This window comes from Marmota marmota, unplaced genomic scaffold (assembly GCF_001458135.2).
Source record: "Marmota marmota marmota unplaced genomic scaffold, marMar, whole genome shotgun sequence".
Lineage (NCBI taxonomy): Eukaryota > Metazoa > Chordata > Mammalia > Rodentia > Sciuridae > Marmota > Marmota marmota.
This window is the reverse complement of record NW_025999961.1, coordinates 4,675,116-4,695,757: the sequence shown is the minus strand read 5'-3', so window position 1 is coordinate 4,695,757 and position 20,642 is coordinate 4,675,116. Positions and strand designations below refer to the sequence as shown.

At 38.9% G+C, this 20,642-nt stretch overlaps 1 protein-coding gene across 10 annotated transcripts in view; it reads left to right on the top strand.

Annotated features, from left to right (window-relative positions):
- Rai14 (retinoic acid induced 14) overlaps positions 1 to 20,642 on the top strand; it is a 133,317-nt gene that overhangs the window by 21,645 nt on the left and 91,030 nt on the right. For all 10 annotated transcript variants that reach the window (XM_015496375.2, XM_048802914.1, XM_048802913.1 and 7 more), the window contains one exon: positions 3,486 to 3,567. In XM_015496375.2, coding sequence (XP_015351861.1) covers positions 3,532 to 3,567 — 36 coding nt within the window. In that variant the 5' untranslated portion in view covers positions 3,486 to 3,531. The remainder of the gene's footprint in view (positions 1 to 3,485; positions 3,568 to 20,642) is intronic.

The following is a 20,642-nucleotide window of genomic DNA, read 5'->3' as shown; positions in this document are numbered from 1 at the left end:
AATTAAAAAAAAAAAAAAAAAAAAAAACCCTAACAAAACACCCATGAAACCCCATGACCTCAAACAAAAATCTTACCCACTATTGCCCAAGACCTCATGCTCTCTTAATGAAGGAATGTTTTAGATAGTTCTGCCTTGGTGGGCAACATAGTTTTGTGGGTTATCCCAGCATGGCTTCTCCTTTCTCCTCTTCCCACTACACTGATTTGGTCTCTTTCCTTGGTTATTTCCAGAAGGTGGCTGGACAATTTCCATTTTCTTAAAACAGTTGGTATAGAAACCATGGGCCAGTGATAGTTTGGGAATATCTGATTATCATTTTTTCTGTTGTTACTCACCAAAAGGTCATTTGTTTTGACCTAAGAAAACCAGCTTGACTTTGGTACACAAACCAGGTCCACTTTGACTGGTGTGTTCCCTGTTTTATCAACATCTATTTTAGGTTTTCTAACTTCAGTACACAAAGATTCATCCAGGGAAATTCCTGGGCCTTGCCTCTTGAGATTCAGTTTCTATAGGATAGGGATTAGGGTTTTGCATTAGCAAATTGTTCCCAGGTCCTTCTGGTGCAGATGAACTAGGGGCTGACTTTAAGTTTGCCTTGGAGTTTCCCCCTGCTTTGCAGGTACCAGCCCAGAATTCTCTGAGTGTAAATGGTTGGAAATTAAACGTGTAATTACAGTGTGCACAGTTTCCAAGGCAACATGTATTCTGTCACTTCTTCCAGGCTGGGAAGATTGAAAGGGACCATGGCGAGGTCTCAGTAACTGTGGCCTCCAGATGAATGCCATCAAAGTGCTTTATGATAACTGGGTTTTCATGCCATTCATCCAAGAGCTCTGCTTAATGGCAGCAGCAATAATGAAAGTGAATACATTAGAAGCCAGAGAGTTGCTGGGCGACTTCTGGGAGGTAACAACAAGGACACAGGCAAGGATGAGTACAGCTATTCAGTTGCTTGCATTTTCTGCTTTCTATCTTTTCAAATCAGTTTTGTCCAGAATGATAAGAATGTAGAGAAACATGAGATGACCTTGAAAGGCTTTACAAAAAATAATAATGACTAGATTTTTTTAAACATTTGTCTACCATTCTTTAGTTTGCAAATGGAATACCACTGTTTAAATTGCACTTGTTTTCACTTTTGGTCAGGTACAACTTGAAGGAGTCATTTGTTAAGTACTTACTATGTGATAGGAACTCTCACATGGATTGTCTTGCCATTTTGATCTAAATGCACTTTGATTATTTTTAAATCTATATGCAAAGACTCCATGTTTTACACATTTCTAGATTTAATAAAGGAGATAAATTATGTATCATATTTTACCATTGTCATGGTTCGGATATGAGGTGTCCCCTAAAACCTCCCCCAATGCAGGAATATTCAGCGATGAAATGATTGGATCTTGAAAGCTGTAACATAAGTAGTCCATTTTAGTTTGATGAACTGTGTGCTAATCCTAGGCCACTGGGGTGTGGTTGGAGGAGGTGGGCCACTGGAGGTGGGCCCTGGAAGGGTTCATCTTCTCTGTGACTCCCCGTCTCTCTGCTTCCTGGCTGCCATGAGGTGAGCAGCTTTCCTTAGCAGCTCTCTTATGCCATGATATTCTGTCTCACCTTGGGCCCAGAGCATTGGAGCCAGTCATCTATGGACTGAGACTTCTGAAACCATGAGCCCCCAATAAACCTTTCTTCGTCTGCATTGTTCTTGCCAGGTATTTTGGTCACAGCAACCCAAAGCTGACTAATACACCCATCTTTTAGGATCTGGCTTTTGGTTTTGGTCATAAGCTAAATAGAGCAGTAGAAAAGCATGCAGTCATACTTTGGGATTTGATCCTGAATTCCATCATAAACAGGCTCAGTGATTGACTGCAGACAAGCGTCCTGACTTCTCTGAGGCTTTTCTACTGGAAAATGAAGATCTTGGGCTAGATGAGTGGTCTTCACTTTTGAAGGGTGACAAGGACCTTGCAGAATCCAATGAAAACTAGGAACCTTATTCACTGAAAAAAAAAATCACATATATACTTACTTGAAAAAGAGAACATTTAGTTTCCAGAAGACCACAGACTTCCCCTAAATGAAGAAATTGCTTAAGACTCTTCCAGCACCAACTCAAAATTGCTGGGCCCCATAAGGACCTGGCGAGTCTTGCACTGTTTAGAGTGGTCCCCTGAGGAATGAGTTATTCGATGAGGGAGGTTTTGTTTTTCCTGGCATTTTTTGCTAACTGCTCTGTGCATTTAAGAGGGCTTGGGGGTGGGGGAAGGAGGGGCAAGCTCTGGAAAAATAAATAGGGAGTGAATGGCATCTGGAATGTGAACTGTTTTCCTTATCATTTTTTGCTATTGTCGCTCTTCAAAGGGAAGTAGGTGGTATCCTTGCAAAATGAAGGTTGTGTGGAGGAATTACTTGTAAGGAACATATATGTAGTAGTCCATTTTTTTGTTACTATGATGAAATATCTGCAGTTAGGTAACTTTGTAAAGCAAAGAGGTTTATTAGCTCACAGTTTGGGAGGTTCAAGGGTTTGGCATTGGCATCAGCTCAGCTCTGGTGGATGGCAGAACTATGGTGGGAGTGTGTGTAGAAGTAAGAGGTCCCCTTGCCAGATGGTAAGCCAGAGATGCAAGGATCAGGATCGGGTTTTTAAAAAGTCACTCCAGGAGAACTACATTCCCTTCTGAAGATGTGTCCTAAGGATCTCCCAGTAGGCCTTACCTCATTCCCTCACCTCCCAAATCACCACGCTGAGGATCAAGCTTCCAACACTGAAACCCCAGTGGACAAACCACATCCAAACCATAGCAGTACCCATAGAGCAATTTTTACAGTGATAGTTAAGCAGGAACTTAAACTTGTTCCATTTTAATGTGTGGGAACTAACAGGTGAAATATAAAAATGTATAATTCATAGAAACAGAAAATGGAATGGTGGTCACCAGGGGATGGTGAGGGGAATTGGGATATGTTAATCAAAGGGTAGGTACATCATTTCAGTTTGTCAAGAGGAATAAGTTTGAGATTATTGTATAACATAGTGACTGTTGTTAGTAACATTGTATTGTGTACATTGTTGCAATTTGCTAAGAAAGTAGCTTTCAAGTGTTTTCACTCCAGTTAATAATATACATGTGAGGTTAATTAGCTGAATTTACCTGTTCCACAGTATATACATATTTCACAGTGTCATATCCTATATCTCATGTATGTACAGTTTTTGTCAGTTAAAATAAGAAAAAAATTAAAGTTTGGGTCATTTTAAAAATGTCAGAAGTGTCTAGGTTGTGGAAATAACCTGTGTTCTTTACTGCTCCCAGTGTTGACTCCAACCATCTTCTGACATGGTCAGAGTTCTGACCCTGTTTCCTACCCTTGGCCCAATGTTGTAATCCAATCAGAATAGAAAGTGTGTAGTATATTTGGAAATCTTCATTCATTCATTTGTTCATTCATTCATTCATTCATTCTCTGCTTAGGTGTTGAAAAATCTCCCAGGACTTTGGAAAGCTGAATGGACTAAACATGAAGAGTTTGAAAGCGAAGTTCAGGAAGAGTGATGTAAGTAAGCTGTGACTCATGTTCTGGCTGCTCTGGCTCTGTTCCGTGGGGTTGCAGAGACAGCCCCCACTCCTGCCCTGATAAGGTGCTGGGTTAATAAACTACAGACACCAGAAGCACTTTGGGCCCCAGCTCAGGGTGGCTTCTATGAATGGCATGCTTAACATTCCTTGTTCTTTGTGTGTATTGCTTTCAAAATTAACTTTAAAAAGTTGGCCTAGGTCTTATAGAGAAAGGAACAGTTGAACTAAACATCTTAAAGAACCAGGAAAAACTCTTAGCATTTCTAAAGTTGCCTAATTCCTGATTCACAATATCATTTTTAAAAGCAACTCTTCTGGGGGTGGTTAAGGAATTACATATTAGCATGTATCATCTTTGACCTTAAGTTGTTTAACTTTGTCAAGGCTTTTGTCTTAAAACAACAAAATGCATTGCTGCCCTTACCTTCACTCCCCCTGAATTCCTGGGCTTCTTACTCATTTGTTATTCATCATAAAATACTTTAGATTGGAGGAACCAGTTGTGATGTCAGAATTATGAAACAAAGTCTCCCATAGGAGAAAATGGAGAGAAATAATACAACAGAAGGTTTATACACAGTGACATTTCAACAAAAGGTTGCCTTATAAACCCCACTGGGATTTCTGTCTTATGCTAACTGCATTCCAGATGCTTCCAGCAGGATTGTTGAATGGGAGGAATTCATGGAAGGGTATTAGAGGGAAGCCCAGATATATCACCCTTGAAATATGCATGCCCAGATATTATTTAAAATTAGGTAATTAAAGTGAACCTGGATTTTATTGCGTTGCCATGAATTCTATTTTGAAAGCTTGGCACAACTGCATTTTTGCAATAAGTAGAGGCTGTGTTTTTTACAACTAGCATGTCACATGCATACGTACTTTTGGCTAAAGCTTATCTGCCAAGGCTGTGTTAGTGATATGGAACTTACTGCTCTACTCTGATATGGCCCAGACCAGATAGGATGCTTAGGGGGTGATGGCAAAATATTGTCTCACTTAAAAAAGGAGCTAGATCAACTCTTAGGAAAAAGTTGATCTCATCTTCTCATTCTTAAGATAAATTAACTAAAACTTAGGAAATGGGAAATGACTTGGCCAAAGCTGTGTAGCTAGCCATTAACCACAGGGAGAGCCTCAGTAGTCTGACTTCCTTAGATCTGATGATCTGAAACCTCCTTTGACTGCTGGCCATAGGATACCAAGCCTTCTTATCTACTTTGGCTTTCAATTAAGAAGGGAAAAGCAATTAAGTGGACAACATTGCCCAATTCAGCAGGTATGAGTTTGTCCATTGTATGATCAGGTTAGTAAGTGTCTTTTTCCGTTGCAAAAACAATTTGGGTAGCTTCCATTTATATAAGTGGAGATTATTTTAGCAAAGTTTTGTTGGATTACAGTTCCATGATATATGAACATGGGTAGGGGGAAATGATAGGCACATAAACTTTCAGTTTAAAAATTTTCAAGCTTGTGGCATTAGGGAGGGTGTTGCTGGAATCTAGTTTTTAAATAAAAACTGAAATAGTTCCATGATTTAAAAAAAAAAAATCTTAGCAATAACACTAGTGAAAGCTTCTGGGATTTGGCAGCAGAGAAGGCCATGATTTTGGCAGTGAATGCTAAGAGAGGAAATGTTCGAAGAGCAACCCTGGGAGAGGAGAGCAAAGGAAATTGGTCTAATGGAGCCAGACAAATCCACATGGCTTCCCAAATACATCCCAAATTGTTTCTCCAAGCTATGTCACTACATAGCTAAATGGACTAAATAAAAATAAAAATTAACAAGGAAAGGAAACCATTCCAAATCTCCATTTGTTAACCAGCCATATGATAATAACAACGATAAACAGCTAGCCATGATAGAGTAGTTACTATAATATCAGGTGCCAGTCCAGGTTCTTTACATGAAATAAACTTATTCTTGCCGTAAGTTTTGTGTGGTAGGTTTTATTATTAAGCTCATTTTGCAGATGGAGACACTGAGGCCTGGGGAGGTGCAGTCATCTGTCCCAGTTCTTAGAGCTCTAAGTTGTAGAACCAGTTTTTGTGCCAAGGTCTTTGGATCCCTTGGCCCATGTTTCCTGGGAAAAGAAGTTAGGGATGGAGATTCTGTTTTATGAAACAGAACTATCTAGGTAGCAGCTAGACAAAGTGACTTAGAATTTGAATTTAAGTTTGCAGCCTTGGCAGAGTCTCATATTCTTCTAACCTTGGGTTGCTCACCTGAAATTGGAGGAAATCCCAGCATCAGCCTCTCAAGGTGAACCATTAATTATTATTAATAATTCTTAATTATGGTGAATGTTAAATGCACTAATGGATGTGGAGCACACATCTCAGGGCCTGGTGCTCAGGAGGTGCCTGGAAAATACTTATTCTTTTCTCTTGATGAAAACGCAAACAAGATTAAAAGGTTCATAGGATCCAGAGGGCAGAATAATCTGGTAAGAATTACTTTCTCTAAGGAGGGAAACTGAGGGTGAGGAGAGAATGAGTGAGGGAAGCTCACTTTGCTTTCTTTTCAGGCTGAGGTTTTTGGTTTATGTACACACACATATAGATGTGTATTACTTGTTGCAAGAAAAACAAGTTTACAAATGATTACATTTAGATAAATGAGCCAAACTCTATAATCTTCTTTACACGAAGCAAGTGGAGTGGTCTCTTAAGTCTCCAAAATCATGAGCCACCCAACTTTCCTGTTTGTCTTTGTGTGAGAAAGAAAGGGAAAGAAAAAGTTCTTTGTATTACTGGGGGTGGGCAGATGAGGATAGCAGATCAGGTTCACGCTTACATAAAGAGATGACAGGTGACCCACTGCCATGATCATGTTTCAGCCAGTCTGTATCTGGGAGGTCTGCAGCCAGATCAGTTTGTGGCCATTGAGAACAAAATCCTGGAGTGAAAAAAACAATGGACAAGAATGGCCCAAAGGAGCACTCTGTGGATGTCCTTCAGGTCACTGCTACTTTAGGATAATTGTCCAGGTAGATTTAATCAGAATGTCTTTCTGGAACACTTTGGCTCACATCCAGGGAAGGTTTATGTGAGTTAATAGGGGACTGAGCCTGATTCTACAGGCTGTGATTAGACAAGTCATCGTCTGTTTGTTTTGATTCCTAAATATATTGGGGACCCCACAGATAAGTCACAGAATCTAAAAGAGTTTCTGTGGTGGATGACATTTTAAAGTTTGCATTTATCACTGTGTTTTAAGAATCCTCACACTTGGGTTTCATACAAAGAGGGAAGTTCAAGGTATAGCTCTTGTCTAAAGACTCTCTAAAGGAGCTAATAAACTTAGGAGAAGGAAAAACACATGCAGGAAATAACTAAGCCAAAATACCAATAAAAGATAAATACTAAAGGGACCTTCAAGATGGGACAACTAGTTAGATTGTGAAGCCAGATGATAAATGCTTTTGATTTTCAGGGGAGTGAATCTGTGTATGGAGACTTGGGGGGAATTTAGGTTTGCCAAGGCTGCAAACCTAAATTTATGGAGGTGGGGCTTTACCCAGGCCTCATGGATGGATAGGATGGAGAAGGATGGTCAGAAGAGGGGGAAAGGCTTAGCACAGTGAGTAGACCCAGTGTCAGAAGTTGTTCTTGGCATTGCAAAATAGCAAGCCTTCAGGAGGCCAAGAGAGTTCTGTAGCATGGCTCTGAGTATTTCAATAAGAAAACTGTAAAGTTTTCTGTCTGGTTTTAAAACTGAATAGACTGACTTTTATGCTTATAAAGCAAACATGGAGTTCTAGTCATCATTATTCATATCTTTTATGACTGCCATTATTTTATATCTTTTATCTTTTAGTTTGAAAGTGGCTTCTTTACCTCTTTAAATATTTGCAGCAACTAGAATGTGGTTTCACATGGAAAAATGAACTGTCATCGTGAGAAGTGAGGCCAAAAAGGTTGGGATTTCCCTCTGCTATTAAATGCTCAGGCTTCTGGAATTTCTTTGCAAATGCCAATTTTTAGTGCCTTGAGTGAAATGGGTGGAGGTTGAAGGATAGGAAATGGAATTGAAAGATCTTTGTGACAAATCTTGGGAAATGCCACTCCAATGTGATGGAGTGCTTCACAGTTTACATTGTGGGTGTGTGTTTAATTTTTTGAAAGATTTGTTCCCAATTATGTTTTCCATTATAATAGGGAAGCAGCAGACATCCCATTAAAAAAAAAGCAGCCAGTTCAACACGACTGGCTCCACAAAGGATTAAATTGATGGTGTACCTTTACGTAGCAGCTGCTAACTATTGCAGCTTTGGCCAAGGGAATGCACACACCCTATGAATCTTGAGGAACCAGACACATCCTGCTCAGTCAAGGGTTTGAATTTGTTGCCTGTTGAGATAACAGCTCTCATGAAGGTTGACAACCCACATCTCTGCCAAGGTATTTTTCCAAGGGAGTTTTTTTAGTCATTTATAATATGTTTTTACACATGCCTGAGCCTCCCTCTCTCCCATACAAAAAATACGGGAGTATTTCAAATCCAAGTCTCTCTGTAGACAGAGGAACCTTAGCCAAATGCATTGTGTTAGACGTAATATTAAAATCTATCAATGATGACCCATTGGATGGAGGCAGGAGACTCCAGTAAAGTTCTGGAGAGAGATTCAGTCAGGTTCAGGTCGTGCAGCATATTTTCCAGGTCCTGTCAGCCCTTTTTAAATGGGGGATCTGAGTGCTGACTGATTTCACCTTGTATTAGCTGGCTGGCGCTGCCACAACACGGTATCACAAACTGGGTGGCCTAAGCAACAGAGATTTATTGTAATCTCATTTCTGAGGCTGGAGCTGTGATCTGGGTATTGGCAGGGAGGGTTCCTTGTGAGACTGTCGGGGAGAATCTCTCCCTGACCTTCTTCTGCATCCTGTGGTTTGCTGATGATCTTTGACTGGGAGACCCCAGTCTTTATTTTCACATGACATTCTCCCTGTGTGCATGTCTGAGTCCAAGTTCCCCCTTTTTATGAGGACAGCAGTCATCTTGGATTAGTGCCCACTCCAGTGACCTCCTTTTAACTTGAAAATGTAGGGTTTGCTGTAAAAAACAAAACAACAACAAAAAAAAAAACTTTTAAGCAAAATAAGGTCACATACTGAGTGAGCTGTGTTAGGACTTGAGCAGATGAATTGAGGGTAGGAGACATCAACCTGTCTTCTACATCCACTTCCGTGCCTTTTCCATCCTAGAGCAGTTTCTCCAAAGGCCCATCCTCCCCGTGCTGAGCTCCGCTGAGCACCCACTCATAGACCTTAGCTCCTTCATTGTGGGGACTATTTTCAGTGTCTGAGAGAGTGAGGTGGAAGCATCACACTTTTTCAGTGGGTGCCTCTACCTAATACATAACATTGATAACAAGAATGAACACGTATCGATGGCTGACCTCCTACGATAGTAATAAAGAGACGAGTTCTTATATATATGGAATGCTAAGTGGCAGGCACTGTGCCAAGCCCTTCTCATGCTTTTTATCATATGCTGTGCACCAAACACTATCCAGTAAAGACCACTATTGTGATAGTTTTTTCCAGGGGAAGAAAAGTTCAAAGGAAGATGACTTAGTTGGCTAACGTCACATGTTTCGTAAATGGCAGAGACATTGGGACCTTGATATTTCTTGACACAAGAGCTTGCATTGTTAATTGCTGTAGACACCTGCTCACACAGGGAATGGGCATTCGTAAATTCTGAAATGTCAAACCTCAGAGAGTAAATTCTGCTCTATTTCCCTAAAATTAAGTAGGATATATATTATGATTTTTGTATCGCCCAGGCCTGTCTGTGGCAGCAAAGCTCACCAGTGGCAGGGGAGGACATGGAACAATGTGGGGTTGTTTGTTTTCTAAGAGCCACATGCGTTTCAGTCTTCAGTTCTGAAGGGAAAAAGAGCAGGTGTTACTTCTACTGGAGCCGGTGACACCTCTGTGTCTAGAAGGAGTCCAGTGTCTGGCTATGTGGGTTACAGATTCAATCCAGTTACCCCACCATACTTCTTGGTTAAGCAGGATACTGTTTCGGCTACAGACCATTATGAAACCCCAGATCCTGGCCCCTAAACTTAGAGAAATCTGATAGTGTACACAATGAGTCATCTGTGTCATTATCTCTTATCTCTATATTATGAATTAATTGCCTAGTCAGTTTGAATGAAGGTTATTGTTGACCTACATGTATTTTATTTGAAAAATTCTTTATGTAACTTCTCCTTGTGAGTAAAATAGGAATTGCCTCTGAATCGTTTTGTGGAGATTTTTGATTGAGTTTCTATCTAGAAATCTTTGCTGTGTAACAGTGGTTATTTTCACTTAAAGGTCTAAGAGCCCAGTATGTCTAAAAAAAATGATGTTAATGAGTAGCCTTGGATTTGCTTTTTCTTAAGTCCCTACCTCCTTTTATTTTATTTTATTGGTGCTGGGGACTCAATCCAGGGCTTTCATACATTGCTAAGCAAGTGCTTTACCACTGAGCTATGATGCTAGCCCTCTGCCTCCCCTTAGTAAAAGAAAGTATGCTCTGATCAACTTGATTATTTAATTATTAGCTTCCATTGCCTAAATGGAAACACTTTCACTTTTGGGGGAAATACTTCCTGAAAAGGATTTTGTTTTTCATTTTCTTCAGAGGCTGAATGGTCTGAAGGGCTCTAGCTCTCTGCTTTTTCCTAGACTGCCCAGTAGGCTGGTTTGCTGAGAGATATAGAGGTTTATACTATGAGAGAAGAACAAGAAAAAGTCTAAGGAACTACATGCTCTCCTTGGCTGTGTTTATTTTGAAGTGTATTTCCTAATGCTGAGGGTGTTTTTTGGGCAATTATCAGACTTGGTCTATGTTTTCAGAGGTTTTTCTGTTTTGTTTTGTTTTTTTTTGTGTGTTTTTATGAGAATCAGTGCAAACTCATGAATCTGTTTGTCTTTTGTTTTTTGTTTTTTTTTGTACCAGAGATTGAATCTCAAAGGCACTTAACCACTGAGCCTCATCCCCAGCCCTCTGTCCCCTTTTAGTTTTTATTTTGTCTTGCTAAGTTGCTGAGTCTGGCTTTGAACTTGTGATCCTCTTGCCTCAGCCTCCCGAGCTGGTGGGATTGCAGGTGTCACCATCACGCCTGGCCATGTAGCTCTCCATTTTTTGAAGATTTTTTTCATACCTGAGAAACTACCAGGTCTTTCTATGAGATCCCAATGGCTGCATTGATTAGTAACAAGATAAGCATTTATAACAAAATACCCAGAAATATAGTGATGTAAACAAGATAGAAGTTGCTTTCTTCTGAGTGAAGAGTTTTAAGCAATGTAAGGGCCAGCAAGGTAGTTTTATTCCATAGATTTCTCGAGGGATCCAAGTCCTACGGTTGATGTCCTTCTGCTCCCTCTAGGGCTATACTGTGCCATGTAGAAGATACTTGCCACATGTGGGTCTTGAGCATCTGAAATGTGGCTAGTACAGATTGAGATGTGCTATAAGCATAAAATACGCACCAGATTTCAAACACTTCATACCCTTCAACAAAAGAATATAAAATAGCTTATAATGTGATCTGCAAATTTACAATAATCATACATTAAAATGCTAATCCTGGACACACCAGATTAATAAACCTAGTAAAATTCATTTTACTTCTTTTATTAATTTTTTAAAATGTTGTTACAAAAACTGAAATGATGTAAGTCTTGCATGATAATTCTGTTGGGCTAGGCTGCTCATGTTGCATGGTCAAGATTCAAAGAGAAAGAGTAAAACACAAGCATTTTCCTTTTCAAAGGATGTACACCCAAGGGGCACAGATTATCACCCACATAGAACTGATTGGAGCTTAGTCACATGCTTCTGCCTAGTTGCAAGGGAGGTGGGGGAACATATTCTCTAGCTGGCATCCTTGCGACCAACCAAACCTCCAAGGGCAACAGAGAATGGATGCTGGAGAAAACTGACTCGGTCATAGAAAATAGCCACAGAGAATCATTTGAGACTTGAGTATTAAAGGTGCACCAAAAGCATGACTTCCTACTTTCACCCAGAAGTGACTATTGGTTGCTACTTGTTCAATACCCATTGTTGTATTGGCGGAAACCTATTGCAGCATGCTGTTTTAGGTGAGGTTAAATGCTTTTTCCATGTTAGGAATGGAAACTGCTCCTGGGTGTTATCAGCTGGTGACATTAGGCAATCAGTCAGGCTTTTCCTTTTTAAGTCTAGTAATATACTGGGTGACCTGATCTGATAAGGGTTTAACAAGGGTCTCTTTCAAGTTACCACTTTACAGTTGTAATTTTGAGGTTGCTTTCACAGATAGGAACTATCGGCATCTGATCTTACACCTCCATTGATGTCAGCGAGCAGCTCTACTTTACGGAGGTAGCTTTAGGCTGCACTGAGTCCTTGCTCTCAGTCACTATGTGATTTATGAAAATGTGAGATCTAAAGGTCCATAATTACATTGATTTCATCTGAACATGTAGATGGTTTGACTCTTGAATTGTGGAACTCCGAGTTTTAACTAAAAGCAGAACTTTAGAATTTTTCCAAAATAATATTAAAAATAGTGGAGTGACTACTTCCCAGATCTGTACCTTTATTAATACAGATAGTCATGTTGTCCTCTTCCTCTTATGGAATTAACTGCTAATTTTTTTCCCCCAGGTATAGCCCTATGTTTCTCTACATTTATGTGTGCAATGTTTTAGACATTTGAACCCAAATGCAAGACGCTGTTTTTATCCGTCTTAAATTTTACTTTACATTTGTTAAACTCGATTTTGTTAGCTAAACCTATTTCTATAGTTTTTTCGTCATTTTAAATTCTAGTTCTCATCATAATCATGTTGCGTCATCTACAAACTTAGTAGGATGCTTATTTAATTTTGATATAAGTTGGGAATAAGCATTGAGTACGTATATGTATGTGAGAAAATATGAGAAATACACATTTAAGTGCTTGTATTTTATCTGAACTTATTGCCATACTTCCACATTGATGGTGCCTTCATTCTTTGGGATCTGATTATTCATACTGTTTGCAGCTCACCCTTTGTATGACATCTCAGCCCTGTTTTCTATCTTGTTCTAGTTTTACCCTCTATATCATGTGATGTCAGGTAATACATAATCCTCCTGATGTTCAGTTTTTCTCATCTGTAATTCAGTAGCTCCCTTAAAGCATCATGAGGATGAGTATAAAATCTGGCCCACAGGCAGTCCTCAGTACATCACAGTAGCCAAGGCCTGTTGCAGTGCCTAGTGCTGGTCAGTCCTCTGTTTTGTGTGATGAATGAATGGTCTCAAAGAGTTTACTGTCCAGTTGAGATAATGTGACCAATGTTCATTAAACAGTCGTAGCAGTATAAGGCTCGCACCATTCAAATCAGCCCTGGTGTGTGGATAGTCAACAACAGAGTAGTTTAGGGAAAACTCATGGAAGAGGGGAGCTTGGGGTTGGGTGCTCTCTGCTGAGTAGGTGACAATTACTAGAGGAAACCAGTCTTGAGGAGGGGAACAGCAAATAGGAAGGTGTATGGACAAGTAATAGGAAGTAAAGTTCCAAGGAGGGATGGACTTCTCTGCAGAGTGTTAAAAGCCCAGGGTGGGGTAGGGTGAGTAAAACTGAAGAATGAAGTTTTGAGATGATTGTATTTGGGCAGTAGAATTATTGGGGGTTTTGAGAGAATGTAACCCGAGAAAGGGGCCAGGCCTAGGTCCAAGGCTAGGGCGGTGGTTGCTCCAGGGAAGGAAGGGATGGGATTTGAGTGGGTGTGGGGTTGAAGAGCAGGGAGGGAGCCTAGATTCCTGTTGATACACAAAGGAAGGTCTCTAAATTGTGTAGCCACACCCTGCAATGGCTGTGCCAGCCAAGGGTAAGCGCCCCTCATCTCCTGAGAGATCTGGCGTGGGCTTATTTTTGACTTGCATCTGGCTCAGCAACTTGATTAGGAAACCAAAAATGGTGAAAATGTATTTGATTAACAGAATGTTTAGGGAATAGTTACTTGACACTAAAATGCATTTTCCTGCCAGGTATTATCCTTGTAACATCAATTATTAATTAATTTGGTTACTCCTCCTTATTAGAGAAGAACTATTCTTTAGCCCCATTTTCCAGATGAGAAAACTACAACATAGTAATTCGTTATGCTACTTTGCTAGTGCTACTGTAACAAAGTACCACAACTGAGCAGCTTCAACCACAGAAATTCGTTATCTCATAGTGCTGGGGGAGAGGGCTTTGAAGACACTGGTGTCTGCCAGTTGGTTCTCCCTGTGAGCCTCCAGGGAGAATCTGTTCCATCTCTCTCCTCTAGCTTCAGATAGTTTCCCTGTAGCCTTTGAGATTCCTTGCTTATAGGAGTCTTAGCCCTCTCCCTGCCTGCATCTTCACATGGCGATTTCCTTTTTTATAAGGGACATCAGTCATACTGATTTATTGTTAACTAATTACATCTGCACTGACTCTCTTCCTAACTAAGGTTGCATTTTGAGGTACTGGGGGAAAGGACTTCAACAAGTATATATATATATATTTTTTTTTGCGGGGGTGGGGGAGTGGCGCGAGTACACAATTCAGCCTTTAACACTCATGCACATCACTGAGGTCAAGCAGGAATTAGGACTCAGGTCCTTGGGGACTCAGGTTCCAAGTACCCCAAACACAGGCTTTTGACATTGGAGGGCTTAGGACAAGATGATGCCAACCAACCAAGTAAAGGCCTGGAACTGAATTTCAGATCCCTTATTCCACTTGCCAGTGGCAACTAAAAGATGCCAATCATGGGTAAACTTTGACCAAAACATGTTTCAGTGAAGCCTGCTAGCCAGGCCCAGAATTATCAGTCTGAAAGCTTTTGGTGCCAGAGATAAGAGTGGGGTGGAGTATACAGAAGTCAAAGTGGTTAGACCTGTTTTAGGGAGAGGTGGGACAAAGAGAGGCAGACTAACAATGCCATCTGGAACCTGAGACTTAGGAATGTAGTTTTTTAAATGTAGGTTGTTAAAATTTCAAGGGGTACAGTTTTCCCTGGGTGGTGGTTTGTGGCAATGGATCCAGGTCTTAGGGAATTGTCTGCCTGGAGGATAGCTGGAAGGTGGATTGTTTCATAAGCTTTGGACTTACAAGTCCAGCAGTCAAGGGAGTCTGTTACTATAGATTCCTGCCTCTTTGAGTGTATTTGGAAAGCTACACCAGCCCTTCCCCCATGATGAACTGAAGGGGATTGAGGTGGCAACGGGCATCTTGGGCATGGTAGTCAGTATGGGATTAATGTTTCTGTTCTGCCTGAAGCATCTAGTCCCGTTCTTGGCACTAGTCACTATATTGCATGAATTAATGATTATAAAATGAAAATACTGCCTCTTCATCACCACCTTATCCCTGTAGCTCTTCTCTGCTCAGGGCTTACTAGTCCACCAATATTGTGGACTGAAAGAACAGGTCATTGATATTTTTTTGGTGTTGCCACTAGGAAGGTCTGAAGATCCTCTTGGCCATGTTCAATTGTACTGTGACATTACCAAGTGTCATTGAAGGGCTCGTTATTTACAGTCCAACTATGTACAGTCATCCCTTAGTATTCATGGGGGATTTGTTCTAGTATCAAGATCTGTGAATGCTCAAGTCCCTCAGAGTATTTGCATATAGCATGCGTAATCCTGTTTTTTTTTTTTGTGTGTGTGTGTGTGTATAATTCTGTTTCATACTTTAAATCACCTCTAGGTTATAGTACCTAATATTATGTCAATGCTAAGTAGTTGTTGTACTGTGTTGTTTAGGAAATAATAGCAAGAAAAAGTGGCTGCATGTATTCTGTACAGACATGTTTTTTTTTTTTTCAAATATTTTCAATATGTGATTGATTGAATCCATAGATGTGATGTACATGGACACAAAGGGCTGGTTGTACATTTTTTTACACCCAAACTGACATTATTTGTATGTGCAGTTCATTAGCTCAAGTGGTTGGAGAATCAAGCTATAAACTTAGACTTTGTATAAGCAAATTAACTAGTCTGTGTTCTCTGGGCAGAAAATTACCTAAATGTAGATCTGGTGTACTATCTGGCATTTGCGTCTCCTTGATACCAAGAGAGCTTGACTGTTATTAAAAACAATGCCATTGGTTTCCAGGAACAAAATGGTGCTTAAGGGTCTGGGTTTTGATGAGGCAGCTGCTTTGAACCTCATTTAAAGAATAATATAATATTATCATTAAAGTTTTTAGACATTTGTGAGTTATTTAGCCATAGTTTGTAAAAACAGATTCTGGGCAGATTCTAGTTGGGGAAGAAATTCTCCAGAATGGTCAGCTAAGTCTCAGATTACTGTATCTTTGAGGCTTTGATACTTCAACCCTCTTCACACTAACATTTCCTTTTTCCTCCATAAACCTGTGTTTCATCAATGGCACTGTTGGGGTGGTCACTATTAAACAATTCTTGACATACTTGGGGAAAGCTCTGTTAAGGAAGTAATGTACGAGAGGGGAAGAGTTTATTGTCTTTTGCTATTTATATTCATGAAAAATTGGGAGCAACCAGATATTAGAATAGTAAGCAAATGTTTCATACATAGAAAAGAATGTTACATGGTCATTAAAATCATTAAGATTAAAAATCATTGAGCAGCTGTGAACATGCATATGAAGTAAGTGGAGAAGAATTTAAATTACAAATTATATACTACATTATAACTCAGCAAATTAAAACAAAGGCATGTAGTATATATCAACTCTTCTTTTTAGAGGAAGAGTAAAGAAATAAGGATGGGCATAAATATTTGTATGTTCACCAGGGTGGTAGCTTTTAAATACATATAAAATAGAAACCACTTGTGTATTTAAAGTGGAAAAAAAGGTTGAATATATTTGGGGTACATAAATTATTCAATCATTTAAAATATTGCAGAAATATATTAAAGAAAACTGCCTCATACATTGTTATTAAGAGGTCAAAACAAGTTCTAAACATATTTGTGAGAGTTTAAAAGCTGCAATAGTTTTCTCTTCCTAGAAAAAATTCTGGAATATATGAACAGGGTTAAAAGGTCTCAAAGGGAAAATCCAATTTTTTTTTTTTTTTGTACCAGGGGTTGAAACCGATTGTGCTTAATCACTGAGCCACATCCTCAACCCTTTTTATTTTTTATTTTGCGATTTTGAGACAGGTTCTCACTAAGTTGCTCAGAGCCTTGCTAAGTTGCTGAGACTAGCTTTGAAATTGTGATCCTCCTGCTTCAACCTCCTGAGCTACTGAGACTACAGGCATGTACTACCATGCTTGGCACAAATCCAACTTTTGTGAAGCCTAAGTTTTATATAAAAATATATGGGAATCCTTTTTTTAAAAAAAAATTTATTTATTTATTTTTATTTGAAGTAGCAGGAACAGAACCCAGGGCCTCATGTATGCTAGACAAGTACTCTACCACTGAGCTACATTCTCAGCTGTCCTTTAGAAAAAAAAAAAGAAAAAGAAAAAACCTCTTGCCAGTTTTTTTTATAGCTATACACAAACACCCCCTCCACACACACTATATAAGCGAATATTGCTAAGCCTTGGAAGGGACTCTGAAATTTAAGACTTATTACCTTCAAGGCTTCCTGGAAATCAGCCCTCTGAGCCTGGATCTGCATTTCTAAGCTTTGAAGCTTAAGGAAGAGAAGGCTACCACCTTAGGTGTTTAGCACACTTCTTCAGATTCAAGCAATTACCTTCTGAGCACTTTTAGGCTGGCGGCACATGTAAGCCTGGTAAATTGCACTAATGAAAAAGTTCTTTAAGAATTTATGGTGGTTCTTTTACATCAATTAAGTGTATCCATCTTTCTTCTAGTTCTCCAAGTAGATACCTAGACCATCAGCAACAGCAGCCCTGGGGAACTTGTTAGAAATGTACATTCTTAGACTCCACTCAGATCATCTAATCAGAAATTCTGGAAGTAGGGCTCACTGATCTGTGCTTCTTTTTTTTTTTTTTTTTAATATTTATTTAGTTGTAGATGAACATACAGTATCTTTGTTTATTTTTATGTGGTGCTGAGGATCAAACCCAGTGCCTCACACATTCAAGGCAAGCACTTTACCACTGAGCTACAGTCCCAGCCCCCACTGATCTGTGTTTCAACCAACCTCCACCTGAGGATTCTGATGCTAAGTGGAGTTTGAGGTCTGATTTGGCTCAATAGTCGCTGACCCTCAGGATTTATTACAATACCCATCAAGGAAGCTTTTAAAGTGACTGCTTAGTCGGCTCCACCCTGAGAGATTCCCTGTCCAATGAGAAGAATGTTGAGTCACCAGGGTTCATGAAGAATAGAGATTATGGCACTTTCAATGAGAGGTTTAAATGGATAGCTGTACAGATGAACACTTTTATCGGTGTGTACTTTGTCCTGGCTCTTTTCCCTAAGTTCCGCCAGGGAATAAATAATAATTACTTACCTGAATGTCTGAGAATTGTTTTGTGCTCAGATCCATAAATGTCACCTAAGAGTTTAGGTGATTTTTAAGGCTCAAATTCTGTACACTCCACTAACTGTACCTAACTTCTCTGGATCTTTGTTTTCTTATAGGAAAATGGAGATTTTAGAAAAGTATCTCCCTCCTAGGGATTAACTAAGACAGAAATGCAAAATATGTTCTTCCTTTTCCTTTCCCAAGTACTTTCTAATTCCCAGTTAAAGACCCCTTTCAAATCCCAGTTTTTGTTTTATTTTTGCTTGTTTGTTTTATTTTGTGGTACTGGGGACTGAACCCAGGGCCTTGTGCATGGGGGGCAAGTGTTCTACCACTGAGCTACATCCCAGCTCCTAAATCTATTTGTGTGTTTTTTTTAAAACATTTCTTCTATTTTCATATTCCATAAGCCAAACTCCATAAAGGATTTAGATAATGAAGAAGTTATTACACTTATCTCTCTGTGGGATGACTTCAGTTTTATTGCCTGACTTTTGCATCCCATGGGGAGTCAGAATGAGAAGTTATTCTTGGGACAAAGGATATGTTGGTTCTCTGCCGTCTATTCCTGCAATCATTAGCCACAGATGTCAGCTGAAAACTGGCAATATGGCTAGAACTACTACCTAAGAACTGAATTTTTACTTTTATTCACTGTAATAAATTTCAATTTAAAATGATACTCAGTCTAGATATTGGAAAATGTTTAACTAGCTTTGGGATAAGTTGGGTTTGTGAATTTATTTTTTCAATTGTAAATTTCATGAAGTCTAAATAGATGTCATGTATTTCCAATAAATATGTAATGTCAGAATTGAGATGAACTAAAAGTATATGGTAAAAATTTATTGTGAAAATAAGAATGTCAAATATCCCACTAAAAGTTTCATGTCAATTTCTTGCTGAAACTATAGTGTTTGGGCTGTATATATTGAGTTATATAAAATATTATTAAAATTAATTTCACCATTCTCTTTGTACTTTTTAAATTGGTTATCAGAAGACATAAACTTTGACGTACATTATATTTCTCTTGGGCAGTGCTGTGTTAGATCCTAAAAAGAAAACAAAAGAAAAAACTGAAAAAGCAAAACTCACTTGCACAAGACTGAAAATGAAATGATGTAGTTCACATAGTGACCTCCTTACTTGGGCACCATCAGGAATGTGGATTGAAGCTTCTCCCAGCCACCAGCCACTTGCATTTGCCTTTGAGGAACTGACTGATCCACTTTTCTTTTTTCTTTTGGCTTATGCAATCAGTCCCTGAATTTGAATAAGTGATTGCCTACCATTTGCCCTCTGGCCTCTGGAACCACTGGCTTAAAACCACTCATTTCAATATGGAACATCTCAGCAAATGCATTTTTTTTAAAAATGTTATGATTTTGGCACTTATGGATTTTGTTTTCTTTTTGTTTTGTTTTTTCTTTTTCTCTTTCTTTTTTTTTTCCTATTTATTTATTTATTTGTTTGTTTGTTTGTTTCTGTTAGGTACTCTAGCATAGGAATACAATTGTACTGCTTCAGTGCTTTTCTCTATCCATACAAGGGTGTTGTCATTCTGGGAACTCAGATTTTTAACCTATTCCTTATTTTTATAATGCCTCCTAATATACTTTTTAAAAGGGATTTGGCCTTCCCATAATCAGTTTTCCTAAAAGTTTTAAACCACCTACTTTAACAGCCCTGGCTTTATAGGAACCCTGGAATGTGAATATCTTTCTGTTACTAAAATTTCTTTGTTAAACTGAGCATAATGAAGATTCTTTATGAGGTAAATATAAATATATCATTTAAAGATTGTTTTCTGCTTTTATATGTTGATTTCTCCTATTTGGAGGGCTCTTACACAATGTATGTAAGGGCCTAAGGGCCCTCAGGCCTTCAGGCTGAGCAATGGATTTGAAGCTGATATTTAGACACTTAATTTGACTCTGTATGTCTGCCATACTGGGGATTGAACCCAGGGTCTTGCTCATGCTAGGCACAAGTGGTTTATCATGGAGCTACAACCCCAGCCGTTTTTATTTTATTTTGAGAAAGATCTCACTAAATTTCCCAGGCTGATCACAATCTTGCAATCTTCCTGCCCCAGCCTTCCAAGTAGCTGGGATTATAGGGATTACAGGTATGTTCTACTTCTACATTGATATTTTAAAGATGATACCCAAGCCATGGAGTTCTGAATTTGTGGAAGGATATTTTCATTTTGGGACTTATTGTATTGGTATTGGGCCTACTGTATTATTGATTATACATTATCATGGAATATATATGCACACATATACCCACATATATTTGTTTATTCATGTTTTAATATACACATACATGTTTATATAGACACACATGATTACATATATTCATACATGTACAAATATGTTCATATATGTAAACAATTATGTGTGCCTATGTTTATACATGTACATATATACTTATATACACATTTATTTGTGTATATGTCATATATAAACATATGTACACATATAAACATATGTACCAATGTGTTTATATACACATGTATGTTTATGTATTACACATACATGTATATGTATGTGTATATATATATATATATATATATATATATATTTT